The following is a 24187-nucleotide window of genomic DNA, read 5'->3' as shown; positions in this document are numbered from 1 at the left end:
GACGGTTAATGACGTCTCTGTAATGACGGTTAAGGACCTCTCATGTCACTGGGATGAAAATGTTACGTAAGACATAACGAAGCTGTCCAGTTTAACTGTCACCATGATGTCCTTAGTTAGGAGCTCCTGTAATCAGTGTAGAAGTCACAAAGCAGCCAGAGTTGCATATAGCCTGTCTAACATGTTTACCATTAACCATATTAAATATAATTGTTTTTCTTTTCAAATACTTAATTTGTGCACTTGATCAAGCTTGCTTAGCGCAAAGTGCCAACCTAAACCCAATTTGTCACTCCAGACAGGCTCAATCAATTGTCAAATCAGTCAAATACAGTTTGAACACAAGCCTGACGCCAGCCTCCTGTTTTGTAGCCTATCATGTGAAAGGTTTACTCTGCCTGCCAATTAAATAGTGATGTATCTACACTCTCAAGGACAGTGTCCACGTGTACGCTCAGCACGGTTATTTTTCTTAGAGAGCAAACCAAATATTACCACACCAGCCACCTTCACCATCTTACTTTTGTAGGTACTGGGAATGAAAGAAGTTGCCTTGCCAAAGGGAATTCCAGTGCTGACATGAAAATGTAGGCTAGTGAACCGGCAACCAGGGGGTTTCTGGTGTCTCTTGTGCCCGGCCGCCACCTACTACCGTTGTGCCCTTGTGCGAGGCAATGTGCTCCAGGGGCGCTACTCTGAGGCTGACCCTGTGCTGCTCCCAGCCTGTCGTGTGTTTGTGTGTTGAGTCTTGTAATGTGACCAACATAAGACAAGTAGTCATTGTACAATGGATAGATACACTTTTAAAATATGTTGTGAATTATCTCTCTCCTGTCTCTCTCAGATGACACACCCATCATTGCGGTGATGGTGGCTCTGTCGTCCCTGCTCGTCATTGTCTTCATCATCATCATCCTCTACATGCTCAGGTCAGTCACTCACTCAGGTAAAAACCACCCACGCCGCTATCCCTGACCCACACCGCTAACCCTGACCCACACCGCTAACCCTGACCCACACCGCTAACCCTGACCCACACCGCTAACTCGGACCCACACTGCTCACCTGGTTCCTGTTCATTAGAGCACACGGTAACAAAACAATTTTCAACAAAGTGAGAGAGAGTTCAGCTAGTACCTTGGCTGAGTTCAGCTAGTACCTTGGCTGAGTTCAGCTTGTACCTTGGCTGAGTTCAGCTTGTACCTGTCCTTTTCAAATGTTGTCTCCCTACTGAACACAACCATGGGGTGGGTTCCCTGAAAGCTTTGTGGCTAAAATGACGACCATGCCCCACAGCAGTGAGAGAGTCAGAATGGTTAAATCTTATGTTTGACAATCCATCTTCTTTGTTTGAAGCGAGCAAAGTTCTCAAAATTAAGCCTTTTGCTGTTCTGCAAGGGGCCTGGGTCTATACTCTACGTCAGGGTGAAAATAGTGCCACATTAGCTACGAAGCTTTAGGGGGACTCGCCCCTGGGTCCTGTTCATGAGGCACCAAAGAGAAAAAACGGACTGACACCGGGAGGGCTCCCTGAACTTGTGCAATAAAAAATGCTTGTTTTGTCCAAAAAGGAGCAAGTACTATGTTTTGCTATGGTGCGCCATAATGAATACATCCCTGGTTTTCTGCCTGACAGAAGTGTCTTCAGCCTCATCTCAGGCTGGCATATTTAAACTGAAAAGAAAAGTGTAGAGCATTACAATATTGAGACATGAGACCCACGTAAAACGCTAACTGTCTTGTACACACAAACCTACTCACACAATTCATTACTGTTTTTAAAGGGCAGAGCAGGAAATGGCTTTCTTGTCACCTTTCATACACTCACACCCTATTGAGGACTATTAATGAACTAAGTGTTACAGAAGTTACCATGGCAATGGCAGTGTGTGTCATTCTGGATATATCTATTCATGCATGTCGTGTGATTGACAGGTTTAAGAAGTACAAGCAGGCCGGCAGCCATTCCAACTCCTTCAGGCTGACCAACGGTAGATCAGACGATACAGGTAAAATCACTGTAGTTGTGTGAACACACGTTTTGCCTGTGGTAGCACACTTACAGGGACTTGTAATCTATATCATAGCCAACTTTCTGCATTGTTCTCTGTTTGGATAAGATCACATTGGTTTTGTAGTCATTTACTGGTTCTCGGCCTATGCTGTTGTTCCACTTGTGGTTCAGTAGCAGCGTTGGATTGGTTTACAGCGCCCCCTTGTGGGCTTTTGTTACAGAACAGACAGTCAGTTTGGAGACATTGCGTGTGCAGATTGGAATGTAATGTTTAGGACATGTAATATATGATATATTTTTCTACAGTGTATTGATTTAGTTTATAATCATTGGTTGGTGAATGTGTCACTATCTGGCTCTTACAACAGGTTTTTGTTATTGTATTTTACTGTAAAAATTATTGAAATACTATGTATAGTGTATATAATTAATTGTATTTGTATAATTTATTGTTGGCAGTGTCACAACAAAGGGTTTATGTCTCTATCTTTCTGTCTCTGTCTATCTCCTGTGGAACTCTCTCAACCCATTTTTCTCCTCCCATTCCTTCCCTCCTCTCTTTCCTCTCCCTCTTCCCTCCCTTCCTGCTTCCTGCTCTCGCAGAGCTCCAGAGTGTGCCACTATTGGCCCGTTCACCCAGCACCAACAGGAAGTACCCTCCCCTTGTTGTCGACAAGCTGGAGGAGGAGATGAATCGTCGCATGGCTGACGACAACAAGCTCTTCCGGGAGGAGTTCAACGTATGAAGTCCTTATGCACGCACACACGCACATACACACATATATATATTCTCATACTCTCACACGTACACACACATTTACACACACACATTTTAGTCGTCTATGGGCCACATCAGGACAATGGGCAGATCGTACTTGCAACTAGAACCCTCTATGTTTGTGATTCTAGCTACTGACTCAGATTGGAGAGGTACTAACTTACACAGAGGTACTGGGAATGAAAGTGTTCCAATACTTCCTAATTCCCTTTCCCGTTCTTCCCTTGTTTGCTTTATTTTCGTGTCCAGCAGGGCTGGTTTTGGGAATAAGAATATCACCCATAGAAACACATCACTGGGAATTCAGCTAATATCACTGTTACCTGTCTGTGTGTCTAATGCGCTCTGTGTCCAGGCGCTGCCGGTGTGTCCCATTCAGGCGTCGTGCGACGCGGCCTCTAAAGAGGAGAACAAGGACAAAAACCGATACGTCAACATCCTGCCATGTGAGTCCTCAACATGGCGCTAAAGCCTGATTCAACCTTTGGGAACGTACTGTGCTGGCTTGTATGTTTCCTTTCCAGCACTGTTCCAGCATCTATGGCGGATGCGTAACACCGCCAGTATAGCTTGGATCAGTTTGGCCCAATAGTCTGAATCAGGCACTATTCTGTCATACTACTCTTCCTGAAACAGACTTTAAATGAGCTACATTTAATATTTTAGCCATAATTATTTTTTTAAGGACACTGCTTAATAATGCCTAACATCTCATGGTGGCTTCTTACCATTTGCAAAGACGTAATACTTTCAGAAGAAAGTTATTTGTTTCTGTCCATTTTGAGCATGTAATCGAACCCACAAATGCTGATGCTCCAGATACTCAACTAGTCTAAAGAAGGCCAGTTTTATTTCTTCTTTAATCAGAACAACAGTTTTCAGCTAAGCTAACATAATTGCTAAAGGGTTTTCTAATCATCAATTAGCCTTTTTAAAATGATAAACTTGGATTAGCTAACACAACGTGCCATTGGAACACAGGAGTGACGGTTGCTGATAATGGGCTTCTAATGGACATTAGCAATGTCTACACTGTATTTCTGATCAATTTGACGTTATTTTAATGGACAAAAAATTTGCTTTTCTTTAAAAAAAACAAGGACATTTCTAAGTGACCCCAAACTTTTGAACGGTAGTGTAAATGTTACATGTAGCTCCTTTAAAACAGGCTGGCCATTCAGTTAATCAAGGTTCTGTTGTGTTTCAGATGATCACTCCAGGGTGCATTTGTCATCACTAGAGGGAGTTCCAGACTCCGACTTCATTAACGCATCCTTCATCAACGTGAGTGACGCCACAAGCCATTGGCATCAATGACAGGCTCTGAATTGTTTTTTTGTTTTTGTTTTTTAGCTACTCCTTGGCCAGGTCTCCCTTGTAAAAGAGGTCTTTTGACCTTAATTGAACTTCCTGGTAAAAAAATAAATAAAAGGTTGCCTTAGAATAGTCTTTTTCATCACTCTCGCTCTCCGTCCCTCTCTCTCCTTTGTTTTTTCTCTCTTTTTTTTACAAAATAAAAATAATTCATTTGTAGAACGCAGGTCCCACGCTAAATGCACATGAAGTAGAAACAACATCAATACAGTGCCTTGCGAAAGTATTCGGCCCCCTTGAACTTTGCAACCTTTTTCCACATTTCAGGCTTCAAACATAAAGATATAAAACTGTATTTTTTTGTGAAGAATCAACAACAAGTGGGACACAATCATGAAGTGGAACGACATTTATTGGATATTTCAAACTTTTTTAACAAATCAAAAACTGAAAAATTGGGCGTGCAAAATTATTCAGCCCCTTTACTTTCAGTGCAGCAAACTCTCTCCAGAAGTTCAGTGAGGATCTCTGAATGATCCAATGTTGACCTAAATGACTAATGATGATAAATACAATCCACCTGTGTGTAATCAAGTCTCCGTATAAATGCACCTGCACTGTGATAGTCTCAGAGGTCCGTTAAAAGCGCAGAGAGCATCATGAAGAACAAGGAACACACCAGGCAGGTCCGAGATACTGTTGTGAAGAAGTTTAAAGCCGGATTTGGATACAAAAAGATTTCCCAAGCTTTAAACATCCCAAGGAGCACTGTGCAAGCGATAATATTGAAATGGAAGGAGTATCAGATCACTGCAAATCTACCAAGACCTGGCCGTCCCTCTAAACTTTCAGCTCATACAAGGAGAAGACTGATCAGAGATGCAGCCAAGAGGCCCATGATCACTCTGGATGAACTGCAGAGATCTACAGCTGAGGTGGGAGACTCTGTCCATAGGACAACAATCAGTCGTATATTGCACAAATCTGGCCTTTATGGAAGAGTGGCAAGAAGAAAGCCATTTCTTAAAGATATCCATAAAAAGTGTTGTTTAAAGTTTGCCACAAGCCACCTGGGAGACACACCAAACATGTGGAAGAAGGTGCTCTGGTCAGATGAAACCAAAATTGAACTTTTTGGCAACAATGCAAAATGTTATGTTTGGCGTAAAAGCAACACAGCTGAACACACCATCCCCACTGTCAAACATGATGGTGGCAGCATCATGGTTTGGGCCTGCTTTTCTTCAGCAGGGACAGGGAAGATGGTTAAAATTGATGGGAAGATGGATGGAGCCAAATACAGGACCATTCTGGAAGAAAACCTGATGGAGTCTGCAAAAGACCTGAGACTGGGACGGAGATTTGTCTTCCAACAAGACAATGATCCAAAACATAAAGCAAAATCTACAATGGAATGGTTCAAAAATAAACATATCCAGGTGTTAGAATGGCCAAGTCAAAGTCCAGACCTGAATCCAATCGAGAATCTGTGGAAAGAACTGAAAACTGCTGTTCACAAATGCTCTCCATCCAACCTCACTGAGCTCGAGCTGTTTTGCAAGGAGGAATGGGAAAAAATTTCAGTCTCTCGATGTGCAAAACTGATAGAGACATACCCCAAGCGACTTACAGCTGTAATCGCAGCAAAAGGTGGCGCTACAAAGTATTAACTTAAGGGGGCTGAATAATTTTGCACGCCCAATTTTTCAGTTTTTGATTTGTTAAAAAAGTTTGAAATATCCAATACATGTCGTTCCACTTCATGATTGTGTCCCACTTGTTGTTGAGTCTTCACAAAAAAATACAGTTTTATATCTTTATGTTTGAAGCCTGAAATGTGGCAAAAGGTGGTAAAGTTCAAGGGGGCCGAATACTTTCGCAAGGCACTGTATATCAAAAAGTAGAGTAACATCGATGATACAGCAGAACATTACCTAACAATGCAAGACAAGGTCATTAAACATCGATGATACATCAGAACATTACCTAACAATGCAAGACCTGGTCAGTAAACATTGATGATACATCAGAACATTACCTAACAATGCAAGACAAGGTCATTAAACATCGATGATACAGCAGAACATTACCTAACAATGCAAGACAAGGTCATTAAACATCGATGATACAGCAGAACATTACCTAACAATGCAAGACCTGGTCAGTAAACATCGATGATACAGCAGAACATTACCTAACAATGCAAGACAAGGTCATTAAACATCGATGATACAGCAGAACATTACCTAACAATGCAAGACAAGGTCATTAAACATCGATGATACAGCAGAACATTACCTAACAATGCAAGACCTGGTCAGTAAACATCGATGATACATCAGAACATTACCTAACAATGCAAGACCTGGTCAGTAAACATTGATGATACATCAGAACATTACCTAACAATGCAAGACAAGGTCATTAAACATCGATGATACATCAGAACATTACCTAACAATGCAAGACAAGGTCATTAAACATTGATGATACAGCAGAACATTACCTCACATTACAGACACAGTCATTACACCTATTCAGCGATCAAACATTTTTCTCACACTCTTCCTCTTCTGCCTTCCTCTTGTTCACAGGGTTACCAAGAGAAGAACAAGTTCATTGCAGCTCAAGGTAAAGAGGCCACTCTAGCCACTGGAATAGGCTAATGTGGTGATTGCCATGTTAATATTACCACATATATCATTGCCTGTGCAAACATATAGGAACTTATTAAATCAATGATGATAATAAACAGTGGATTATAATATCTTCTGTCTCCCTCTCTCTCAGGGCCAAAGGAGGAGACGGTGAACGACTTCTGGAGAATGATCTGGGAACAGAACACAGCCACCATTGTCATGGTGACCAACCTGAAGGAAAGAAAAGAGGTAGGGGAGAAGGAGGGAAGAGCGGGGGAGGGGTGACAACAGGTGTGTTCAGGAAGGTGGAAGGTTCAGAATTTTGCAGATAGAAAGTTCATTAAAACAATTGACACAACTGCCTACTCAACATGAAATGCATTTAAAATATGTTCTTCACAGTACAAAATCTATTGGAACTGTTGTGTAATGTTCCACCCTTCTGAACATACCTTTACTAGGTCTTTCATAGTAGTTGCTATATGACGAAGATTGGGTATGTTAAGCATGTCAAATTTGCAATGTGAAAAGGCATATGAATGTACAACTATGAGTGTTTGTTTCTTTTCATTTGAAAGAAATCCATACAGCGGCAATCTCTCTGTGTGTCTCAGTGTAAGTGTGCCCAGTACTGGCCAGACCAGGGCTGCTGGACCTACGGCAACATCCGGGTCTCTGTGGAGGACATGATGGTGCTGGTGGACTACACCATCCGCAAGTTCTGCATCCAACAGGTACCCTGCTCTTCCCTTTTCCTCTCTCCTTCTCCTGTCTTCTCTGGACTTGTCTTCTCACCTCTTTCTCCTCGGGGACTGTTCTCTTTCCTCTCTCCTTCTCCTGTCTTCTCTGGACTTGTCTTCTCACCTCTTTCTCCTCAGGGACTGTTCTCTTTCCTCTCTCCTTCTCCTGTCTTCTCTGGACTTGTCTTCTCACCTCTTTCTCCTCGGGGACTGTTCTCTTTCCTCTCTCCTTCTCCTGTCTTCTCTGGACTTGTCTTCTCACCTCTTTCTCCTCAGGGACTGTTCTCTTTCCTCTCTCCTTCTCCTGTCTTCTCTGGACTTGTTTTCTCACCTCTTTCTCCTCGGGGACTGTTCTCTTTCCTCTCTCCTTCTCCTGTCTTCTCTGGACTTGTCTTCTCACTTCTTTCTCCTCAGGGACTGTTCTCTTTCCTCTCTCCTTCTCCTGTCTTCTCTGGACTTGTCTTCTCACCTCTTTCTCCTCGGGGACTGTTCTCTTTCCTCTCTCCTTCTCCTGTCTTCTCTGGACTTGTCTTCTCACCTCTTTCTCCTCGGGGACTGTTCTCTTTCCTCTCTCCTTCTCCTGTCTTCTCTGGACTTGTCTTCTCACCTCTTTCTCCTCGGGGACTGTTCTCTTTCCTCTCTCCTTCTCCTGTCTTCTCTGGACTTGTCTTCTCACCTCTTTCTCCTCGGGGACTGTTCTCTTTCCTCTCTCCTTCTCCTGTCTTCTCTGGACTTGTCTTCTCACCTCTTTCTCCTCGGGGACTGTTCTCTTTCCCCTCTCTTTTTCTTGTTTTGTTTTCTCCTCTCACAACACCATCTATCAAACCCATGTGATATAGATGTACACCAAGCAGGTACACTGATGGCAAAGCTCATGTGAAAATGTAAAAACAAAAAATAATTTGAAGATAACATTAGTCTTGAATAATGCTCCAAAACAGTTAAACTAATGGTGTCTCTGTCTCTACATCTACACCCCTCCTTCTCTACCTCTCGCTCTCTCTAGGTGGGGGATGTGGGGGGTAAGAAGCCTCAACGGCTGGTGACCCAGTTCCACTTCACCAGCTGGCCAGACTTTGGCGTCCCCTTCACACCCATCGGCATGCTCAAGTTCCTCAAGAAGGTCAAAACCTGCAACCCCCAGTACGCTGGCCCCATCGTGGTCCACTGCAGGTGAGTGTGTTATTGGTGTAGGTGGTTCTGTGATGCTTAGATGCCAAGCTAATGCCTAGGCTTAAGCTTGGTGGGCTAACACGCCCTAGGTTCAGTCACATACCACATACTATGTGCGTGCTCTTTTCTGACTCTCTCTCACTCTCTCCATCTGCCTGTCTGTCTCTCCCTCTCTGTCTGTGTGTCAGTGCGGGGGTGGGGAGGACAGGTACCTTCATAGTGATAGATGCCATGTTGGACATGATGAACACCGAGAGAAAGGTGGACGTCTTTGGCTTTGTCACACGTATCAGAGCCCAGCGCTGCCAAATGGTCCAGACAGACGTAAGTTGAACTGACCGCAACAAGCACTATCCACAACATTACCCTGACCCAAACCAGTACTCATTATTACCCTGACCCAAACCAGTACTCATTATTACCCTGATGCACACCAGTACTCATTATTACCCTGACCCAAACCAGTACTCATTATTACCCTGACCCAAACCAGTACTCATTATTACCCTGACCCAAACCAGTACTCATTATTACCCTGACCCAAACCAGTACTCATTATTACCCTGACCCAAACCAGTACTCATTATTATCCTGACCCAAACCAGTACTCATTATTACCCTGATGCACACCAGTACTCATTATTACCCTGACCCAAACCAGTACTCATTATTACCCTGACCCAAACCAGTAGTCATTATTACCCTGACCCAAACCAGTACTCATTAGTACCCTGACTCAAACCAGTACTCATTAGTACCCTGACTCAAACCAGTACTCATTAGTACCCTGACTCTAACCAGTCCACATTTTTACCCTAACCTAAACCACTACTCATTACTACCCTGACCCAAACCAGTACTCATTAGTACCCTTGACCCAAACCACTACTCATTAGTACCCTGACCAACACAAGACCACAAAGTACTCAGACTGCAACAAAATCGCATAACATTATAATCCTGACTAACACAAGATAACATAACATTATTACCCTGACCTGACTAAGACCACATTACCTTGACCTGAAATAGATCACACACTCATATCGATATACTATATGAACAGGTTTCCATTCAAATCTCAATACTGGCAGTGTTCAGGGTATGTGGTTATTTCCCATTTATGTTGTGTTGTCATCTGACTCCTCTTCTGGATGTATGATATGGGCATCACAAGTGCACTAAAAGTCTTAGCGATTTCTCTTTCACCCACTCTCTATCCCCCCTACCCCCCCTCTTTCTCTCTCATCCCCCCTCTCTCTCCTCCCCCTCTCTCTTTATCTCTTCTCCACCCTCTCTCTATTCCCCCTCCTTCTCCACAGATGCAGTACGTGTTCATCTTCCAGGCCATGCTGGAGCACTATCTGTATGGGGACACCGAGCTGGAGGTGACCTCCCTGGAGTCCCACCTGGCCAAGCTCTACGCCCCCTCCGCTGCCGGCTGTGGGGGCATGGAAGCGGAGTTCAAGGTGATTTAGTTTGCCTGATACAATGGAACTAATGGAATAGTCCCAAAAGTACAAAGCACAAGCTTAAGCAAGCTCACTTCAGCTACGCTTAAATGTTTGACAGCCTATCCGTTTGACTCTGGATCATATTTATTTAGCACCAAGCGGAAGAAATTGATACATTGAAATTGAAACAGGGAGGGACTACCTGAAAATGCTTGTTTTTGTTTTCCTTGCAACATGTTTTGCTTTGGTGTTGACCAATGAATATGATCCAGATCTAAACCATTGAAGGAGCACTCTGAGAGCTAAATTGTTAGTTGTGTTTTTTTCCCCTGAGTGTGAGAGCCAAGCCAGTGGTTTTGTCTCCCCACATAGAAGCTGACTTCCATCAAGATCCAGAACGACAAGATGAGAACAGGCAACCTGCCAGCTAACATGAAGAAGAACCGAGTTCTCCAGATCATCCCATGTGAGTCACGGCTCCAAACCTCCCTGAGCTAATTCCTAGGCTTTAGCTCCACAGATTAATGCAGTCTGGTATTCAAACCTAGTCGGTCACATAACTCCATGTAATGTAACCTGTTTGTTGGTGTCTGGTAGATGAGTTCAACAGAGTGATCATCCCAGTCAAGAGAGGGGAGGAGAACACGGACTATGTCAACGCCTCCTTCATTGACGTGAGTAGACGAAACAACTGTGAAACCGACACCATATTATGGCTCACTTCACCTGTGATATGAGTGTTTTTCAAATGAGACAAATTAACAAAACGTTAGCACGGATACAAGTTCGTCTTCACATAAAAGGTGACAAGATGGTCCCGTGTGACTCAGTTGGTACAGCGTGGCGCTTGCAATGCCAGGGTTGTGGGTTTGATTCCCATGGGGGACCAGTACGAAGATGTATGCATTCACTATTGTAAGTTTCTCTGGATAAGAGTGTCTGCTAAATGACTCAAATGTGAATGTAAGAAGATGCCTATCAGGAGATATGATAGTGATGATACAGTAGAGACCTTTGGGAAGGGTAGACCCCTAGTGTACAGAAACATCCAAATACAGACATCTACACAACACAGGAGATGAGTCTAATACGGGCAGAAATGGATCCTATAGTGGTTGTTGTGTGTATGTCTAAGCTGGCGCGTGTGTGTGCCTATGTACAGTCCCAGTCAAAAGTTTGAACACACCTACTTATTCAAGGGTTTATCTTCATTTTACTATTTTCTACATTGTAGAATAATAGTGAAGATATCATAACTATGAAATAACACATGGAATCATGTAGTGACCAAAAAAGTGTTTAGCAGATGTTGTTGCGGGTGCAGAGAAATGCTTGGCATGCTATCAACCAGCGTCACCTGGAATGCTTTCCCAACAGTCTTGAAGGAGTTCCCACATATGCTGAGCACTTGTTGGCTGCTTTTTCTTCACTCTTCGGTCCAACTCATCCCAAACCATCTCAATTGGGTTGATGTTGGGGGGTTGTGGAGGCCAGGTCATCTGATGCAGCACTCCATCACTCTCCTTGGTCAAATAGCCCTTACACAGCAAGGAGGTGTTTCGGGGCATTGTCCTGTTGAAAAGCAAATGATAGTCCCACTAAGCGCAAACCAGATGGGATGGCGTATTGCTGCAGAATGCTGTGGTAGCCATGCTGGTTAAGTATGCCTTGAATTCTAAATAAAATCACTGACAGTGTCACCATCACACCACCTCCTCCACACTTCACGGTGGGAACCACACATGCGGAGATCATCCATTCACCTACTATGCATCTCACAAAAACACGGCGGTTGGAACCAAAAATCTCACATTTGGACTCCTCAGACCAAAGGTGAGATTTACACCGGTCTAATGTCCATTGCTCGTGTTTCTTGGCCCAAGCATGTCTCTTCTTATTATTGGTGTCCTTTAGTAGTAATTTCTTTGCAGCAATTTGACCCTGAAGGCCTGATTCACTCCTCTGAACAGTTGATGTTGAGATGTGTATGTTACCTGAACTCTGAAGCATTTATTTGGGCTGCAATTTCTGAAGCTGGTAACTCTAATGAACTTATCCTCTGCAGCAGAGGTAACTCTGGGTCTTCCTTTCCTGTGGCGGTCCTCATGAGAGCCAGTTTCATCATAGCACTTGATGATTTTTCAACTGCACTTGAAGAAACTTTCAAAGTTCTTAAATGAATGATAAACTGTTGTTTTTCTTTGCTTATTTGAGCTGTTCTTGCCATGATATGGACTTGGTATTTTACCAAATAGGGATATCTTCTGTATATCACCCCTACCATGTCACAACACAACAGATTGGCTCAAACGCATTGAGAAGAAAAAAAATTCCACAAATTAACTTTTAATTGTTAATTGAAATGCATTCAAGGTGACTACCTCACGAAACTGTTTGAGAGAATGCCATGTGCAAAGCTGTCATCAAGGCAAAGGGGGGCTAATTTGAAGTATCTCAAATATAAAATACATTTTGATTTGTTTAATGTTTTTTGGTAACTACAATATTCCATGGGTTATTTAATAGTTTTGATGTCTTCACTAGTATTCTAATAATAGTACAAATAAAGACAAACCCGTGTGTGTGTGTGTGTGTGTGTGTGTGTGTGTGTGTGTGTGTGTGTGGTGTGCGTGTGCGTACGCGTACACATCTAACCTCTGCGTATCTCTACCTGTGTCTGGCCCAGGGGTACCGTCAGAAGGACTCGTACATGGCCAGCCAGGGCCCGCTACAGCACACCATTGAAGACTTCTGGAGGATGATCTGGGAGTGGAGGAGCTGCTCCATAGTCATGCTCACTGAGCTGGAGGAGAGAGGACAGGTATGGAGGGAGGACACAACAGAGAGACAACATGTAGAGAGGGATGGAGCGGTGTGAGAGGGAGCATGGAGGCCATTGGAAGGAGGAGATGGGCAGAAAGGAGAGAGCACAGTGAAGGATGGGGGCCATTGAACTAATCTGACGACAGTGTGTTCGCTAAGCTCAGTCATGCCAGTAAAGTATGTTATTACTGAGAACAATGATTGGAAGAGAAATGTCTCCTTATTGGTCTGTTTCCTGGTTCTGTCTCGTGATTAGAGGATCATTCTCTGTTAGTTTAAATACTTCCTGGAGCTGATTGCAGAGTGCCATCAGATCTTTGTCTGCCTCTCTCTCTCTCTCTCTCTTTGTTTATCTTTGGGAAAGGGGATACCTAGTCAGTTGTACAACTGAATGCATTCAACTGAAATGTGTCTTCCGCATTTTACCCAATACCTCTGAATCAGAGAGGCGGAGGGGGGGGCTGCCATAATCGACATCCACGTCTTCGGCACCCAGGGAACAGTGGGTTAACTGCTTTACTCAGGGGCAGAAGGACAGATTTGTACCTTGTCAGCTCAGGGATTCGATCCAGCAGCCTTTGTTACTGGCCCAACACTCCAACCCGCCAGGCTACCTTTGTTTGTCTGTCTGTGAGTGTCTGTCTCTTGCTAATATCTCCCTCTATCTACCTCTCTCTCGCTTTCTTCCCCCCTCTCTCTGTAGGAGAAGTGTGCCCAGTACTGGCCCAGTGATGGGGTGATGGTGTGTGGGGAAATCTCCATCGAGCTGAAGAAGGAGGAGGAGAGTGAGAGCTACACTGTTAGAGACCTCCTGGTCACCAACAACAGGGTGAGGACAGAGGCCGCCTCGAAAAACACTAGCAGTCAACATAACCCATTCAAAAATCTACACGCACACCCCAAGCAAATGTCAACAAGATTTGATTAGTCACGTCTATGGGTCTTCAGTGTTTGTTTGTATGTATGGGCAGTAAATCCCATAAATCATCATTTTACATCATCTTTGAGAACCAATAACTGCCAAAATAAAAACTAGACAGACAGGGAGAATCGAAAAATGTTCAGCATGGCATGGGGCCGTCATAGATTTCTAATAATATTTGAGTCACTCAGATAGCATAAGACTGCCACTACCCCACTAGGCTAACTTTGCCACCGCTGCTGAAAATATCCCTTTGGGAAACACTGGTGTTGGGCGTGTCTCTTCCTGTCTTACTCTTTCCTTTCTCACTCTTTAGGAGAACAAGGCTCGTACGGTGAGACAGTTTCATTTCCATGGCTGGCCAGAAGTGGGCATTCCCAGTGACGGGAAGGGCATGATCAACATCATTGCTGCTGTCCAGAAGCAGCAGCAACAATCTGGCAACCACCCAATCACTGTCCACTGCAGGTAACCTACACCTAATGTTTTAACAATTTATCATATCTTGTGTGTGTGGCTAACCACAGCTAACGTGTGTGTGTGTGCGTGTGTGTGTGTGTGTGTCAGTGCGGGCGCGGGGCGGACGGGGACCTTCTGTGCCCTGAGCACGGTCCTGGAGCGGGTGAAAGCTGAGGCCATCCTTGACGTCTTCCAGACCGTCAAGAGCCTCCGGCTGCAGAGACCCCACATGGTGCAGACACTGGTGAGGACATGCTATGTTACACGTCACCGACATACATGATGCAGACTGTTACACTATCTCAAATGGATGTTGCAGTTTCACCATTTAAGGATTCCAGCTTTAATGATATGCGTTATAATAATGCAATTATTCGACCTGAGTTTAGCCAACTGTACAATGCATGGGATGTACGAGATGCAATTGCGAGTTACAAGCTTAAGAACTCGCATTGAATAAATATGCCTTCCTCTATTTTGGAAATTTGGTAACCATGAAGTGCTTTGAAAGGCTGTTCATGGCTCACATTAACACCATCATCCTGGAAACCCTAGACCCACTCCAATTCGCATAGCACCCCAACAGATCCACAATGACTCAATCACCTTCCCACCTGGACAAAAGGAACACCTATGTGAGAATGCTGTTCATTGACTACAGCTCGTTCAGCACCATAGTGCCCAAAAATCTCATCACTAAGCTAAGGACCTTGGGACTTAACACCTCCCTCTGCAACTGGATCCTGGACTTCCTGACGGGCCACCCCCAGGTGGTAAGGGTAGGCTACAACACATCTGCCATGCTGATCCTCAAGACAGGGGCCCCTCAGGGGTGCGTTCTTAGTCCCCTCCTGTACTCCCTGTTCACCCATGACTGGCAGTGTGGTGCCAGGATAACAACCTCTCCCTCAACGTGAGCAAGACAAAGGAGCTGATCATGCCCTACAGGAAAAAGAGGGCCGAACACACCCCCATTCACATCGATGGGGCTGTAGTGGAGCGGGTCGAGAGTTCAAGATCCTTGGTGTCCACATCACCAACAAACTATCATTGTTCAAACACACCAAGACAGTCGTGTAGAGGGCACAACAACATATTTTCCCCCTCAAGAGACTGAAAAGATTTGGCATGGGTCCCCAGATCCTCAAGTTCTACAGTTGCATCATCGAGAGCATCCTAACTGGTTGCATCACCACCTGGTATGGCAACTCCTCCGACCGTAAGGCGCTACAGAGGGCAGTGCATATGGCCTAGTACATCACTGGGGCCAAGCTACCTGCCATCCAGGACCTATATACTAGGCGGTGTCAGAGGAAGGCCCCAAAAAATGTCAGACATCTCTCTGCTACCGCACAGCAAGCGGTACTAGACTGCCAAGTCTAGGTCCAAAAGGCTCCTTAACAGCTTCTACCCCCAAGTCATAAGACTGCAGAACAATTAATCAAATGGCGACCTGGACTATTTAAATTGCCCCCCCCCCCCCCCCCACCACCTTTGTTTTTGGACTCGCTGTTTATTATCTATGCACAATCACTTTAACCCTACCTACATGTACATATTATCTTGACTAACCTCTACCCCCACACATTGACTTGGTACCGGTACCCCCTGTATATAGCCTTATTTTATTGTTACTTTTTATTGCATTTTTTACTTTCGTTTATTTAGTAAATATTTTCTCTTTCTTTAACGGTAAGGTTGTATTCGGCGCATGTAACAAATAACATTTGATTTGAAAAGAGCAATTGTCCAATAGCTATGCTTCAAATGTTGATTTCATACATTGTGATGTTTATAAAAAAAATTGGCAGACACTCTTAACCAGAGCAATATCGACAGTTTTTTCACCTAGTCGCCTTGGGGATTCGAACCAGCGGCCTTTCGGTTACTGGCCCAACGCTCTTAAGTGCTAGGCTACCTGCAATATTTTTAATTTAACCTTTTATTTAACTAGGCAATTCTTAATTAAAATGATGGCCTACCCCCGGCCAAACCCGGATGACACTGGGCCAATTGTGCGCCGCCCTATGAGACTCCAAATCACGGCCGGTTGTGATACAGCCTGGAATCGAACCAGGATCTGTAGTGACGCCTCTATCACTCTAGTGCCGCCTCTAGCACTCGGGAGCCCAATAATGACACGTTATGAATGTCGCAAATGTTCAGATAAGCATGAGATTCCCTTTATTCATCCTATTCATTGAATATCGGGTGAATTATGGGCCGATACCGATAAACGGTATCGACCAACAATATAGGTTTGACTCCATTTCTACCATACCAGCTTTGTTGTCAACATCAAATGTAAACACAAACAAGATTATATGAGCTCATCAACGAGCTCTTGACTCACCACGTCAGAAACTCACCTCTGTCTACGCTTTCTTTTTCCCCCATATTTCTCTCCTCTTTATGTGATCGCCGCCATATAAGAGACTTCACATACACAATTTTCTCTACTGTCTTTTTGGACAGCATTTAAAACACAACTTTTTCAGTGACTTAGAATAGTTTTGCAATTCCATTTGTGTGCAAATGAATTGATCTTGGTTGTGTATTTAGTAGTATCCTTTTTAATAATTATTGTGATGTTCTCCTCTCTGTTTTAGGAGCAGTACGAGTTCTGCTACAAAGTGGTCCAGGAGTATATTGATGCCTTTTCTGACTATGCCAACTTCAAATAGGGACAGACCCACACAGGGGACGGACATCCATATACAGTCATAAAAACAAAGCAAACACACGCGTACCCGACGGAAGCAAAGGAACTGGTCACGGCTTAGATGACTGGACAGCCTGTGTGCAAGAAGGAAAATGGAAGGGAAGTCTTGTGACAGCAAAGTGCAGCGCTGCAGTGTACCGGAGGGAGGGAGTGAATATCAGAGATGCCTTCTTGAATATTTTGTAATATTGATCTTGTTAATACGGCCCCCTTGTCCCAATCTTGCCCCATCCAGACATCCCCCAATCATGTACATATACTTAGCCTGTCACATTTTGTTGTTTTGTTTTTAAGACCTTTTTTGCTGCAATTTTAGGGTGACATTTATAATGTATTTTATTGGTTTATATAAATATATATGAATATAAATCGGACACTTTAGAGGCTTATGTCAAAAGTTGAGAATTGAGGGAATGATGTTGGTGTTTTTTTATTTCTCTTGTCTTTTGTTTTTTACGGTTCAGTGACTGAGACTTACGTGGTTGATGGTTTCATCTAATTCAGGCTGCAGCTTAAAGCTGATAGGTCGACCTCAGAGGAATAGATTTACACAGCCAATCAGAATTCTTCTGTTCACACGAACGCACACACGCTACAGCTGGCCAGGAGCACATCCAGAATAGGACACGATGGCTTTGCTAATCACATGGTCCAAACTCTTTTGACTAGTTTTCCATTGAGTTCACAGTTCACACAGGGGTCAATGAATCATGGCAGGACTAAGGGCGTAGCTAGCCACATATCTCCAACATATTGTGGCTTTGCTGTGTTTGTGTTTAAGGACCTAGGAAACGCTGTAATTTAGGTGGTCTTGCACATGCTGGGTGTCACAGTGGATTATATGTGTGTAGCACGTTTTGGGAAGTTTCCCATACTGAAAATAAATCAAATTTCAAACGTCAAATATATTGAAATGTAAGGAGCGTGTTGAAGATTTGGCCAGCAATGCATTCAAAATAGCCTTTGCATAATAATGATGAGTATGAGGTCGATATGTTGCCACAATATAATGATTATTTCAGAATTACCCTGTATAAAACTGTCGATTTTGGGTGTATTGCCATATATCTCAACATATAGTAACCATGCAATTACTGTGGAAATGAACCAATTCTTATGTATGTTTTCATATTTAATTGCTTACAGTTGGAATGGGGGAAATAATTTCCTATCTATTATTTACGTGTCATTCCATTTACTTGTTTGTAATCTATTGGGTATATTTCTTTTCGGTATAGGTTGGTTGAGAAGATGGCGTCAAAATGTGAAGACCCCCTCTCTGTTTTTCAACTGGGGCCTGTTCAGGGTGATGAAACATTACAGAATGTTCACATAGAAATGTATTGTGTAGAACATATACATACATTGTCATATAGAATAGAAATTGTCAGCTCTTCATTATATTTCTATCTGCACCATTTAGAACGTCTTTCTGTTTTATTGAAATAGAATTCAACGCAGATGAAATAGAATTCAACTCCGATGTCACATACTGAGAATTTGTTATACTTTAATGCTGTTGCTTTGATACTCCCACCCTCAAATGGATAAATTGTTCATTTTAATGTTGAAATGTGTGACGTGATGGAATGTTTGCAGTGATTTTTTTTCTCTCTTCAGAATGGCTGCCTATAAGGACAGTTTGGCTAGAAACATGAGGCCACCCTCGGGCGTGCCTCAGTCTTCAGTTGAGATTGTAATGCAAGATAAATGATGTCAGTTAGCTAGCAACAAGGTTGAGGTCAATTCCATCTCTGCTTGGTCAACTCAGGAAATTACTTAAAGTTATCGGAGGGGGGGGGGGGGGGGGGTGTGTTCCTGTACGGGTTCTTTCAATGTATATACAGTTAATTTCAGTTTGTCTACTTAGTTGGTTGAGTGCAAATGGAATTGACCCCGCCCCTGGTCCAATAGCCAATCACAGCTACTAATTGCCCTCAAAGGATTGTAATAAACAGCGTGTGCATAAGATATTCTCACCCACTTCGCCACAAACCCAACCACCCCACTCACTTGATATCTGCAAGGTTTGAGTGTATGAGGGGTAACTGACATGAGGTTTTAGCTGTTAATTGTGATTGGGGATTATTGGTCAATTATAAGAGCTGCCATTTTGATCCCAGTTTCTTCATTGTTCTGTGGAGTTGACAGCACAGGAGGCTGCTGATGGGAGGAGGGCTCATAATAATGTCCGGAATGGAGAAAATGGAATGGCATCAAACACCTGGAAACCATGTATTAAATACCATTCCCCCAATTCCGCTCCAGCCATTCCCACGAGCCCGTCCTCCCCAATTTAGTTGCCACCAACCTCCTGTGGTTGATGGGTATGCTAGACAGCCATGAAGATCTGCCAAGCCTAGTTGATGCCAAACGCATTCTCTTATACACAGATGGCCCTATTTGTCCAGTCATAAAGGTGAACCGTTGTTTTGTCATTAGGATATAAGGAAAGCCCACAGTCTGTAGAAAAATACCTGCACAACCTATACTGTTCAGGAGTTAGAATGGATTGCTTTAGCTTCTCCCTTTTCTATATGTTTATAGGTCGAAAGGAAGGAGCACAATTTAACTCCATCGTGATTGAATCATATGGGATCAGGAAATTAGAAATAGTATCTGAAACTCCACCAAAAAAAGCACCAGTATTGACAAGTTGTTGCTATCGTTGATTGTTCCAATGCTTGTACTATTTGCGCCAAAATAAAAATCCGAACCGGTGATGCAAAGGCCAGATGGGTAACATGACCCTGAGATAGTAAATTACTTGGCAACTAGGGTTGAAGAATACTAGGTGGGAGGATTCCCTCGCAGCTTATTCCCTTCTGATTACAGGATTTCTGGGGAAAAAAACAGATTTTAGTCTTTAAAAAATATATTTTGCAACCCTGATGTCAGCATTGAAGAGGCCTTTTTAAAGACTGGTTATGGCCTCTAGTTCTGACTAGTTCTATTAGGTTAAACCACAGGACATAGATAGCTAGGTAGAGATCTTCAAACCGGATGTCTCACTTAGACCAGTCACTTAAAAAAATACTGTCAATGTCATTTCAGACCGTGTTCCATTCCAAAGCATGTCAAAGGCCCATGTGTTACAATTGGTGCCATTTTATTTTCCTTCCGGATGTTTGGTTGTGTTGGATCTTAGTAATCGTCAGGGTGGGCGTTGGTGAGGAGAGGCTTTAACTCTTCTTTTGAGCCAGAAGGTTTGCTGAATGTAATCACCTGTCCCCAACAACACTGTGCCAACCCCCAACCCTAGTGACTTAAGGCTTTACTCTAGAAAGTGCCTCACAGGTTGATTTATATGGAAAATATGTTCACTGCACCTCTCCCTCAGTGAGTTGATTGAGTGTAGGTGTATAGACTCTTGGTAAACCAGTATCATCCTACAGATTAGTACATCTATTTGGCCCCTTCCCACTACTATTTTTGAGGCATTGTAGATAACTTTATCGACAAAGCACCTCTGTACAAAGCCCCAAAGCTGTAGCTGACGCTTGGCTTTGTAACACTGAGACCAAGATCAGGGCCTTTTATTATCCTGTTCAAGTTCATAATCCACCAGCCTCCTTTCCATTTCATGCTGTAACGCCGGGTTCCATTCCAATCAAACTCCATTGCTTTGTTTTGAACCAGCTTTGTCTTGGCTCCATGTCTTCATTCCATTCCACTGAAGTGCTGGACCCTTGACTATTCCTTCATTATGTCCCCTAGTCAGGTCCTCTACCTAACCTTCACCCACTATAGTGGGTAAAATACATTGTCCTGAGTTATTCCAACCACAAATCACAATGACATTGTTTACTGGTTATTACAGAGGACAGCCAGGTGCATCCGGGCCCTTGTTCCACACCCCTGCTGGCTGCAGATAGAAATGAAATGCAACATCCCAGTAATGTAATGTCCCTGTCTGAGCAACAGGGCACACCTTCCTTCAGAGATGGAGAAAGAGAGCTAGACAGACTGGAGGAGTGGGGCTTCTTAGGGTTCAACCAGTCTCTCTGTCTCTCCCACCTCTAAACCTGTCTCTCCCAGCCTTAAACCAGTCTCTCTTGCCCACCCCTAAAACTCTCTCACCCCTAAACCTGTCTCTCTGGCGACCCCACCTCTTAAACCTGTCTCTCTCTGGCGACCCCACCTCTTAAACCTGTCTCTCTCTGGCGCCCCCACCTCTTTAACCTGTCTCTCTCTGGCGCCCCCACCTCTTTAACCTGTCTCTCTGGCGACCCCACCTCTTTAACCTGTCTCTCTGGCGACCCAACCTCTTTAACCTGTCTCTCTCTGGCGACCCCACCTCTTTAACCTGTCTCTCTCTGGCGACCCCACCTCTTTAACCTGTCTCTCTCTGGCGACCCCACCTCTTTAACCTGTCGCTCTCTGGCGACCCCACCTCTTTAACCTGTCTCTCTCTGGCGACCCCACCTCTTTAACCTGTCTCTCTGGTGACCCCACCTCTTTAACCTGTCTCTCTTTGGCGACCCCACCTCTTTAACCTGTCTCTCTCCTCCTGATCCTGTTTAGCTGTCCCTTGGATGTCTCTCTCTCTCTCTGTCGGTCTGTCTATTTCACTCTGTCGGTCTGTCTCTTTCTCTCTCCTCTCTCTCCTTTCTTTCTTTCTTTCTTTCCTTCCTTCCCTTAATTAACTCATATTTCCTTCCTCTCTTGTTCAATTTGCCCCTTGGGCTGGATTTGTCTCATCGATAACCGGTCACTGCCCCATTCCCTTCTGTACATAATGTAGGGTTATTTATATTTAATTCCTGTCTGCTGCCTTGCTTTTTTTTCTTTGCCTTTTTTAAGAAAATGTACATGAGCTGTACTGGGACAATTTAGAAATGTATTAGATATTTTGTTTTTCTTGCTATTGTTTTTATTTGTTATTATTATTGTCTTAAGAAAATCCTATTTTTTATTTGCATCTGTTTTGTTTTCTAGTGTTTTATTAAAATGTTGAATATATGTATATATAATTATATATATGATAAAATGATATATAATTATATAATGCCAAATGGCCTTTCTAAGCAAGATATTGTTTAAACCTAATAAAATGCTTGAGATTTTGTGTTATTTGTTTGTTAGCTACAGCATTATCTGATGAAATGTGCAATAGTTACAAATGTTCAGTGTTAACACCAATCCCAACATCAATACTATAATATTCAATACTGGAATTGAACCAAGTTCTCTAACCTGCATTCTGTTCAGTAGGGCAATCCACAGCTAAACTTTTTATAATGGAAAATGGAAATCTGTGTTTTGATAAGTAATGTTACAGGCTTCTCCTTTTTAATTCCATTCCGAAACGTTTTTTCCCCACTGAACACAACCCTCTTCTGAGACTATTTACACTGCATGATGATGATTACATGCCCCAATGCACATCCAGGTCATGCACTGTTATTGAGTTTGTCTGGACTGGCTTTTCAGTTAAGAGTTTAACCCTTACACTCAATCAAATTTGTATTTTTTTTATATATTTTTTTATTTAACCTTTATTTAACTAGGCAAGTCAGTTAAGAACAAATTCTTATTTACAATGACGGCCTACCAAAAGGCCGCAGGGGCGGGGGCTGGGATAAAGAATATAGGACAAAACACACATTACATTACACACTGCAGCAGGGGTTGTGGTGGAATGTGTGTGAAGCAATATGTTTATTTGTATTTGAACATTATAGTAGTCCATAATAGTTGAGGCTGATGAGGGGAAGACTTCACCTAATAATAGCTGGAACAGAGTGAATGGAATGGCATCAAACACATGGAAACCATGTGTTTTATGTATTTGATACCATTCCACTAATTCCGCTCAAGCCATTACCACGAGCCCATCCTCCCAAATGAAGATTCCACCAACCTCCTGTGGTCCATAACCAGATAATACATTATCTAGAATCTACAGCTTGGAGTAAGCACTTGATTGAAGCTACTCCTGCAGGAATGGGAGGATTCTGGACCTGGAAGCAGAGTGTCATGCCCACAGGGGCAGGTGCCCCATCATATTTTTAAACAGGACAAATCTATGTTTTGATTTTGTTTCTCTCTAATACTACTAGCCACCTAGCAATTTTATGATGTTGGCTTTAGCGAGCCCAGATAGGTTCCCAATCTCCTAACCTCATAACTAGCTACCAAGCAGCCATTTCATGCTATCAAGTTAGAGTAGCTAGCTTGTCTATTTTAGCTGGCATGCCTGCTGGTAAGCAATTGCTACATGTATTGAATAAGACTTGCATTCCTTTCCATCTCTTACCCAGATTTGAGCAGAGATGCAAAGAATCATATTTATTTTCTTTAAAAAAATAACCAGTCAGTAAGATAGACAGCTCGAGGTATGCTTAGATATGCAGAAAAATAAACATATAAGCATAATGAGTATGGCTCTAGGTTGCAGGAAGAAAAACATTTCAGGTGTTAGAACATTTCCAAATTGTCCAACTTCTACCACCCAGCTATCCTAACGTACTTTGTGCCCCCACAGATTTTTGGGGTTCATGACGCCCCTTCCTGGAAGTCCACTCAGTGCAGGATTTTGTTCCAGCACTAACACACCTGATCCAACTAATCATGGTCTAATCTGAAGATCAGGATTAGTGATTAGCTAAATCATGTGTGTTAGTGCTGGGCTGGAACAAAAGCCTGCACAATCTGCTATAGCTCTCTCCAGGACTGCAATTTTCCATCTCTGCAAGATCCAAATTGACGGTCCCACACCCTTGATAAGATCCAAGGCCCCTATTCACTTCGTCTAAGAGTAGGAGTGCTGATCTAGGATCAGGTCCCCCCTCTTCATTATGGTTTAAAAGGCTAAATTGATCCTAGATTAACTGATCCTACATTCTACTCTAAGACGTTTTGTGGATACGGCCCAAGTTCTCCGCTTCCGTTGGCGGGCCGCGTCTCAGGAAGGTTTGGCAGGCAAGATGAATTCTCCTCGGTGACTCATGCAGCGTTCCGTCATGTCCTCCTGCTTCCTGCGCCCTCCTCGCGCTGGTAGCCCCGTGTCAGTCAGGAGATTAACTAAGTCAACAGCGAGTAGACATGCTGTCAATCAACCGCCAGATAGGAACTCCCCCTATGCATTTTAAACATGAAAATTTGCCAGTCCCCAATTGATACCCCCTCACCCATGCCAAAAGGCCT

The 24187-nt window shown here is 43.4% G+C and overlaps 1 protein-coding gene across 8 annotated transcripts in view; it reads left to right on the top strand.

The window, feature by feature from the left end:
• The window catches only part of LOC110528463 (receptor-type tyrosine-protein phosphatase alpha), a 65447-nt gene extending 43336 nt beyond the window's left edge, over positions 1–22111 (top strand). For 2 of the 8 annotated variants that reach the window (XM_090241820.1, XM_090241822.1), the window contains exons 6-23: positions 845–929; positions 1936–2009; positions 2618–2754; positions 3148–3238; positions 4000–4076; positions 6701–6737; positions 6897–6994; positions 7360–7479; positions 8492–8658; positions 8847–8982; positions 9981–10127; positions 10488–10578; positions 10710–10786; positions 12799–12933; positions 13639–13764; positions 14174–14325; positions 14425–14560; positions 16926–22111. In XM_090241820.1, coding sequence (XP_090097946.1) covers positions 845–929; positions 1936–2009; positions 2618–2754; positions 3148–3238; positions 4000–4076; positions 6701–6737; positions 6897–6994; positions 7360–7479; positions 8492–8658; positions 8847–8982; positions 9981–10127; positions 10488–10578; positions 10710–10786; positions 12799–12933; positions 13639–13764; positions 14174–14325; positions 14425–14560; positions 16926–17000 — 1961 coding nt within the window. In that variant the 3' untranslated portion in view covers positions 17001–22111. Of the gene's footprint in view, positions 1–844; positions 930–1935; positions 2010–2617; positions 2755–3147; positions 3239–3999; positions 4077–6700; positions 6738–6896; positions 6995–7323; positions 7480–8491; positions 8659–8846; positions 8983–9980; positions 10128–10484; positions 10579–10709; positions 10787–12798; positions 12934–13638; positions 13765–14173; positions 14326–14424; positions 14561–16925 lie in introns of all 8 variants that reach the window. The other 6 variants (XM_036984047.2, XM_090241821.1, XM_036984045.2 and 3 more) reach the window with 3 other exon arrangements.
• Positions 22112–24187: the final 2076 nt, after the last annotated feature.

This window comes from Oncorhynchus mykiss, chromosome 7 (genome assembly GCF_057628025.1).
Source record: "Oncorhynchus mykiss isolate SJ-2025 chromosome 7, ASM5762802v1, whole genome shotgun sequence".
Classification (NCBI taxonomy): Eukaryota; Metazoa; Chordata; class Actinopteri; order Salmoniformes; family Salmonidae; genus Oncorhynchus; species Oncorhynchus mykiss.
Note: the sequence above shows the minus strand (reverse complement) of the source record. Positions and strands in the feature narration are given on the sequence as shown.